General features: G+C 33.5%; 2 protein-coding genes across 2 annotated transcripts; both read left to right on the top strand.

Moving 5' to 3' along the window:
* Positions 1–318: 318 nt before the first annotated feature.
* On the top strand, positions 319–5,563 carry LOC133810297 (uricase-2 isozyme 1-like). Its single transcript, XM_062246043.1, has 8 exons — positions 319–625; positions 1,096–1,188; positions 1,532–1,607; positions 2,694–2,803; positions 3,097–3,188; positions 3,338–3,511; positions 3,592–3,682; positions 5,272–5,563. Exons 1-8 carry the CDS (start codon positions 422–424, stop codon positions 5,353–5,355), a joined length of 924 nt encoding a protein of 307 aa, XP_062102027.1. The 5' UTR covers positions 319–421; the 3' UTR covers positions 5,356–5,563.
* A 1,593-nt stretch (positions 5,564–7,156) lies between these two features.
* Positions 7,157–8,539, top strand: LOC133810302 (uncharacterized). Its single transcript, XM_062246049.1, has 2 exons — positions 7,157–7,462; positions 8,159–8,539. The coding sequence occupies exons 1-2, from the start codon at positions 7,157–7,159 to the stop codon at positions 8,537–8,539; spliced, it is 687 nt and encodes a 228-aa protein (XP_062102033.1).
* The last annotated feature ends 235 nt before the right edge of the window (positions 8,540–8,774 follow it).

The raw sequence follows: 8,774 nt of genomic DNA, 5'->3' as shown, positions 1-8,774 counted from the left end.
GAGGGACAAAAATGTAATTTATTCTATTTTTTAAAATACTATAAATTTTTTTTTCTCATGTCATATTTATTATTATCATAAATTAAGTATAAATATTTTAAAAATGAATCACCATTTATTTTATATTTTTTTATGTATTTTAAAAAAAATAGTATTTAGCACTTAAATATTATGATTTGAAAAGACTGAGTAAATGATAAAAAACAATTTTGGCAAAAAAAAACAAAAATCACTTATAGAACTCCACATATTTTTAGGTGGTATTTGGCACTATATAATACATGTAGCAATGCTAAAAAATATCACAACTTGAAAAATATCATAATACATACATAAAAGACAGAGCAGAGTAACGATACATTTGTTCTACTAATTCTAGTCCTAGCTGCTTCGGTCGGTGAGCAGAGCACCACCCCCAGCCATGGCCAACCAGATTGACGGCTTCAACTTCGAGCAGAGGCACGGCAAAGCCAGGGTCAGAGTCGCCAGAGTTTGGAGGAACGTAGACGGACGCCAATCCATCGTCGAATGGAACGTCAGCATCAGCCTCCTCTCCAATTGCGCCGCTTCCTATGTTCACGACGACAATTCCGATATCGTCGCCACTGATACCATGAAGAACACCGTACGGATCTCTCTCTCTCTCTCATTTCCTAATCCTAATCTGTTTGGTTGCCAAGAATGTTAAAATAAAAAAGTGAATCAATATATTTGACTTCAATTTGACTCCCTGATTCAAGTGCATCAAGGAATTCGCTGTTACTTGTAAAATATCAATAAAAGTTAGATTTTCGGCAACCTGGTTCACAATTTTGTCTTTGAATAGAATCAAATTATTGTGTTTGAAATTCTGTGTGTGGGCCAATATGTAATCAATAGAGATTGAAGTGTCTAGCAGCTAAGGCATTATTGTTTCGATTCAAATTAAATTTCTTAATTCACATACTGATAGATATGTGGATAGCACTGGTATTTTGCGGAAAAACAAAAATATGAGTGAATCTTCTTACTAAGAAATAAACATTATCTTTTATAGCAGTAGAGTATTTCCTCTTCACTTACATTTTCAAGGATATCTGAGTTGCTGCTATACAGGTGTATGCAAAAGCTAAGGAATGCACAGAGCAACTTTCAGTGGAGAACTTTGCAATTGAACTGGGCAAACACTTCACATCATATTACCAGCAGGTGAAGAATAGTTTTTCATATATGCAACTGAATGGAGTATAGTATTTAAAGTTAATGCTATTCTTTTGATTTTTGCACTGTGTTATGGAACAGGACAAGAATGCTTGTTGTATTAGTATACATAGGATCGTCCAAAAGATGTTAGTTGATTTTATTTTTGGCAGATTCTTGCACCTGTTTTTAGTCATGTTTCAAATGTTGATGGCAGTCTATGCCATTGAGATTGAAGAAACCCAAAAAAAAAAAGTTATTTTATTTATCTTTAGGATCTAATGTGGAAGTGATTATTATTATTATTATTTTCAGTTGGTTTTAAAGTCTTATAGTTGTAAATATTTTACAGGTACATGCTGCCATCGTTAAGATAGTTGAAAAGCCTTGGGAGCGTATCTCTGTAGATGGTCAACCCCATGAACATGGTTAGTTTTGCGGTCTTTTATTGACGAGGTGTGGAAAAAAATGTATATGCCGTAACATGTGATGAATTTCTTATGTGATAGAGAATTCTTTGCTGGGTTGCTTGTTTATCACTTCGTTTGGTAATAAAATCAGTTTGCATCGGATTTTATCCTTGCATCAATTAAGTCTTCACTACTTTGTTTCATTATGAAGCCTAGGGTCTGTCCTGTGATAGGTACAAAGAATCCCTCGTTTTTTCAGCTGACTTGGCTTTTGACCTGAGACAGAAGTGTCAACACTTTTTTAGCTATGTGAAGAAGTTTTGTAGTCTTAAGTTTTTTTTGAAGGAAGTGAAAATTGGGGCCTTATTTTCTTTAAGATTAGAGTGGGAGAGGACTAGATAAAGTTTAGATTTGGGGTTTAACTTAACTGTTTACATTGCATGTGATTGGACAAGATTAGAGCCAAGTTGGCCATAGTGATTCATTTAGAACTATTTTAATTTCTATGGTGGATTAGATTGTGGAGAAAAGGGCAACAATGAGATAGGTATTACACCAAGGAATCGGTAGTTTGTACATGCACCTTTGCTGCAGGGTGGGGCCATCCTTCCTCTTGCTAATGCAAACATTTTTAGACCTGTCTTTCCCACTCTATTCATTCAATGCAAGACTTCTCTATTGTTGCAATCCCAGCTTATCATATTATATTAATAATCTAATGAGTAAACTTGCTACTTTCTTTAATACAAAGATCAGGCTATTATGACCTTCCTTCAAATGTTTTTAGCTCCCTCCTTCTCTAAATTGGAGCTATTAAGCTAGTTTCATTATTATGAAAAAGAGGGAAATGGCTTTTCAGCTCACAGATGTGCTTATGGGTGCATTTAACTGTATTCATTCAAAAGAAGTAAAATAGTAATAACCAAATTTAACCATAGAAACTTTTTCTTTGTTAACTGAAAAATTAGTTCAACTTGTAGATTAATCAGTTACAAACAAAAAGAGTTGTTACTATATGCCTATGTCATGTTCTCACATCTTATTTCCTTATAAATTATTAATTTAAAATCTCATATTAATTTTGCTTATTATCCTGTTTTAAAGGCTTTAAACTTGGGTCTGAGAGGCATACAACAGAGGTAGTAGTGCAGAAGTCTGGCATGCTAAAGTTGACATCTGGAGTTGAAGGTTTGGCTGTACTTAAGACAACAAAGGTATGTTTGTATCCAAAATAAGAATTTAAGCCTCCATCATCCTTTTCTCGAGTATGATTTCTACCATGTACAGTAAATAATTGAACATAAAAGATTATCCAGTGCTCAACTGCTCATTCACCAAATTGAGTATAGAAAATTTGCAAGTAAAATGTTTCAATGGAGTCTGGATATATAATTTGGAAATATGCAAAAGTACACGATCATTTTATCATTTGATGCACTAATTTATATGCTGATTACTTCAATATTTTTTTTTTTACCTTTATATGATTATTTATTTTTATGAGCAGTCTGGTTTTGAGGGATTCATCAGGGATAAATACACAGTTCTTCCTGAAACACGAGAAAGGATTCTGGCAACAGAGGTAACTGGAACGTGGAGGTATGAATGTTATCCTCATGTGTTGATTAAGTGACTTATTAATGAAAAACTAATGTATTTGGTTCTATGGTGTCTTGTGTAAAATTCTTGATGTATATCTTGGTTCTATAGGATTGAGAGCTATGATTTATGTGATACACTTTATGCAGGTACTCTTATGAATCTGTTTCCAGCATTCCTCAGAATCTAAACTACTTTACTGAGAGATATTTGGACGTGAAAAAAGTATTGACAGACACTTTTTTTGGTCCTCCAAAAGAGGGAGTCTATAGCCCGTCTGTTCAGAGCACTCTTTTTCAGATGGCAAAGACTGTTCTTAACAGGTCACCTATTCTGGCACTTACAGGGTGCTTCTTTAACATATGGCAGCTTTATATTAACTTCTCAATGTTTGTGTTTTCAGGATTCCTGACGTATCGTCTGTGCAACTCAAAATGCCAAATCTTCATTTCTTACCTGTTAACCTGTCGAACAAGAATAACAGTATAGTGAAGGTAGACTTCTTTTTTATTGCTTATAATATCTGCGAGAGAGGAAGAATAATGTACTTAGATAACTGTATATGGAGATCATCTATGCAATTTTCCATAAAGATTTACTCAATAATTGAACCTTTTATGAGGATATCCAATTTTATCCAGTTTAGAATGAAAAGAATCTAGCATATCCAATTTATCAAGAATTCGAGTCATATTCAGATTGATTTTATCAAGTTGTTGGCTCCATGTCTAAAACGATTCCTCCTTTGTCTGGGGTTGTTTGCTGCGAGTTTCCAAAACTTGTTCTACCATGGCCAAGATCAATGCTCTGATAATGCTCTAATACCACTGTTAGGTCCCAAATAGATTCACACACAAGAACAATGAACACATAAATAGCATAGTATAACTAATAAACCCAGTGGTATTCGAGAGACCACCACTCTCCCCAAAGAGCTACTGCTCCTAATCTCATATTCATACAATGGATGTCCTCCCCATCTCCACAGCCCTATTTAAATATACTCAATATGGGCTCTTACACCTCCCATAACCACATACCCCTTTATTATTCTTTTATTACAAAATATAACCCACAATCCCTACTACCCTATTACGTTAGAAGTCATTACCGTATCTAGAATGCTCTAAATTTCTATAATGTACTAGGAAGAACATAGAATATTCTAGAAAGTTCTGGAAGAAACTTAAAAGTCATTAGCAATTCTAGAATGTTCTAGAAAGTACTAGGAGAAACCTAGAACATTATAGAAAGTTCTAGAAGAGTCTTAGAACTAATTAGACAATGTATAAATAGTTATAGAATTATTTAGAAAATAGTAGAGAATAGTTAATTACTTAGAAGGTTAGAAAATTCTAGAAAGTTTTAGATGACTCATTGGTTGCCTATAAATAGAAGCATAGTATGTGCCTAAAGTAAGAGAGAAAATAGTCCAAGTGTGAGTTCACAAGAGTGTCTTAAGAGAGTCATTTTGTTCGAAGTGTTCTAAGCTTATATTACTCTTTAATAATAATAATAAAAGTGTTGTGATTTTTTCTAATCTGCATATTAATGCTATTTCCCAACGGAAGCCTAAGTTGACTTAGCCCCTAAGGTGGTTTTAGGCATTGAGAATACAATTAATTCGCTTAATCAGCAGTGCAGAACAAAACGAGGCGTAGCATTATAATTCTTTTATTATTATTTTTTAAGTCAAGAGGAGAGAAGTTGGAAGAAGCTCACAAGAGAAATTATTGAACATTTTTGCAATATATATTTCTTAAGCTTAATTTAAGAATTAAGGTTGCGTAGAAATTTGATCAAGTTAACAAAATGAAATGATAATGCTCTAGCATTTTAGGTCCTTGACTTTCAATTTCTCTTGTAAAGAATAGAGAAATCTTTAATTTGTAATAAGTCATGTCGGTTAGATTGGGTTATTAATTTTCAACAATGCATAAAAATCAGATTGTTTGGTATTAGGGAAGAGCATAACTAGTGTGATCATATCTTGCATATCGTATTGAGCTTAATCTATGGTGATCGAAGTGACACTAAAGTTTTTCATGAATGATTTGATTGATTCACGGTTTGTTTTGTGCAGTTTGAAGACGATGTTTACTTACCAACCGATGAACCGCATGGATCAATTGAAGCGAGCCTTAGCCGCTACTGGTCCAAACTGTAGTGCTTTGCCCTGGTCTGCTGGAGTACACACTCGTTCATCCTCACTTCTGAAAACTGAAATTTTCATTTTCTTTATAACTGTTGATGCCAAAATGTAAGTATGATCACTGTAGTTATAAATAAGGAATCATAAATACAGCTTTAATAAATCTGAATTATGTTTCTGGATAAGTTATACATGAACTTATAGTTACATGTTTGAATTGCCACTTCGTGTTTTTTTTTTTTGAAAGGTGTGAGTTTTGGTATTTGACTAATGAAAGATCTCTGCTTTGGAAGGATTGCCAAATTAATAAATAATTCGTTTAAATTAATTACCAGTGCCGAATAAATACAGTTGCAACCAATTATAGTTTGGTAGCAATAAATTATATCAAGAGAGAAGTAATAATGAAATGAAATGAGGTTGAATATTTTTCCGTGATTCGGATAACTAACTGTATGGGTCAAGAAATAAACTTTAACTAGTTAGTTTAAAGGACAGTTTTATCCCTGAAGATGGCAAGACACGATAACTCAAAATCATATAAAATATGCTAAACCTGAAATTGACCCAAGTACAAATTATGGCATATATAATTAGTATATATATAAATATATGAATATGGCTACGTATAAATTAATTATGGTATATACTTACTTATATTTTGATTTGAATATTACATAGGTTTTATGAAAATTTATTCATCTAAAGAGCTGATATATGAGTTGAAATAACATATTTGAACTTGTTTATTAAACATGATGTTATAAACCATACTCTACAAATATCAAATTAAATGTGATTATTTTATAACGTCATAGCGAGTTAACCTATTTAGAGCAACTCCAATACAGTTGCTTTTAAGATGGTTTTTTGACCATACTCTGACAGGCAATGTAGCGTTGTCACTGAAGAGTCTATATACAATATTAATATTAAAGCATCAGCACCGTTAGCATCGTTGCCTATGTCAGGCAACGATGCTTTCCTTTTTATTTTTTTATTTTTTTTAATTGTACATATATATTTATATATAACATAACAGTCATATTTTTTTACCGTTGCAATGTTTTTTTTTTTTCAAACTATTTATTTAATTTACTTTCTTCTATAAATATTCATCAACTTTATTTAATTTTCACACCATTCATTCCTTCTTCTTCAAAATTGTCTTTCACAAATTTTATTTTCTTACCAATGGATTCCCAAAATTCTCCACACACCAACTCTCAAAATCCAAATTTTCAATATTCTCAAGTTTTTCAAAATTCATCAAATTCTCCCCATACCAACCCCCAAAATCCAAAATTTTCAATATTATCAATTCATTCAAAATTTTCAAAATTCTCCCTCTACTAATCCCCAAAATCAAAATTTTCAATATTCTCAATTTAACCAAAATTTTCCAAATTCTCAAAATTATCTCATGTCCTCTTACCCTTTCCAAAATTTTGGCTCTTTTGAGACGCCCCAACAAGCTTCATTCTTCACACCAGCAAATTCACTACCATATGTCTTTCATATGCATTCCCTACACCAACGCGAAATGGTTTCAAGAAATTATAGGCAAAGTATGGAAATGTCTAGTATTGATTTGAATCGTGAAACATCATCGACATCTGTCTCTGAAACCCAACCTGAACATGGTGTTGAATGGTTGGAAAATTTAAGTGGACGGCTTAATACATCTAAGGATGCCATCGTGGAGAATGACCAAACTTCTACACATTTATGAGCTCGAAACGCATAATACTACAACACCAACCAAAAAGGTGAGCAAGAAAAACCTAGAATGCAATGCCAAAACCATTAGAATAAGATGAATCAAAAGGTGGCGCGTTTCAATGGGTGTTATAAACGAGTACAACAAGCACATCACAGTGGTTGTTCTGGTAAGCAAATTCTTGAGAATGCACATCAATTGTACAAATCTGAAAATAACAACTCAAATTTTTTGCTTATAGACTGTTGGAGATTGCTAAAGGATGAGCTGAAATGGAATACAATGTACCAACCAAAAGGTGGTAAGAGAACAAAGGTGTCAGAATCAGGGGCATATACTTCATCTTCTAATTTAGACATCAGTGATGATGAAGTGCGTGACGTGCGCCCTACTGGCCAAAAGGTAGCAAAGTGAAAATGGAAGGAAAAAAAGACACACATACTACATTTATAGAGATTAATGAACGGAAAACATTTGCATTGGAGAAATTGGCGGTGATAAGGGAGAAAGAGGCTAAAGATAAAATAATTTCAAAATATATGGATTATCTCATCATAGACACATCACATATGACTCCTGAGCAAAAGAAAGATCATGAAAACTTGTGTACTTATATTAAGACTAATATCCTGAAGTTGTGATTGCTATGTTTTTAGCAATCTCATTATTATGTAATTTTTAAAAAAAATTATCCTTTATTATTTAGTGAGTGAATAAAGGCTATTTTTAGCACCTATCTTTTAACGGCTATATTTTACTCAACGACTATAAATACCAAATTTCAATCTTCCTTTTACTTAAATCTCCATTCCAACCTTCATTTTACTCTCTCATTCATCTTTCATTCCCAAATATTATCTACTCTAAGTTTGACAATGGAATCACCAAATTCTCTGAATTTGTATGACAATATGAGTCTAGACAATTATCATAATAGGAGAGTGTAGTGACGAGTATGATGATCAATGTATCACAAATTTCATGGATGGGGTAGCTCAACAAGGTGAGGAAGAAAGAGAGCCCACATTGGTAGAGGTCATGTAGAAGGACGCCAACGTTTGTTCGATGACTACTTTTCTGATGAACCCGTGTATACAGAATATCAATTTTCGAAGAAGATTTAGAATGCGTAGACACGTATTCCTATGCATAGTGCAAGTTCTAGAAAATCATTCGGAGTATTTCCAGATAAGGTTTGATGCAGTCGGTAGAAGGGGGCTTTCGCCATTACAGAAGTGCATCGTTTCTATGCGAATGTTGGCATATGGAGGAGCGCTTGTCAATTACGTTGATGAGTATGTTCAAATTGGTGAAACCACTGCTATTAAATGCCTAGTCAATTTCTTTCGGGGAGTGAATGAGATTTTTGGAACTGAATATTTGAGACGACCTAATGTCGGGGACATTCGTCACTTACTTCAAATGGGGGAGGTGAGTGGTTTTCCAGGCATGTTGGGAAGCATTGATTGTATGCACTAGGAATGGAAAAAATGCCCAATTGCATGGAAAGGCCAATTCACGTGAGGTGATCACGGTAGACCAACAATCATGCTCGAAGCAGTTGAGTCACAAGATCTTTAGATATGCCATGCATTTTTTGGTGTTTTGGGATCCAATAATGATCTTTACGTGTTAAATCAATCATCGTTATTCACTGACATCTTACAAGGGCAAACTACAAGGGTTGAGTTTATGATAAATGACACACAATACA

Source organism: Humulus lupulus, unplaced genomic scaffold (genome assembly GCF_963169125.1).
Source record: "Humulus lupulus unplaced genomic scaffold, drHumLupu1.1 SCAFFOLD_34, whole genome shotgun sequence".
NCBI classification, from domain to species: domain Eukaryota; kingdom Viridiplantae; phylum Streptophyta; class Magnoliopsida; order Rosales; family Cannabaceae; genus Humulus; species Humulus lupulus.
Note: the sequence above shows the minus strand (reverse complement) of the source record. Positions and strands in the feature narration are given on the sequence as shown.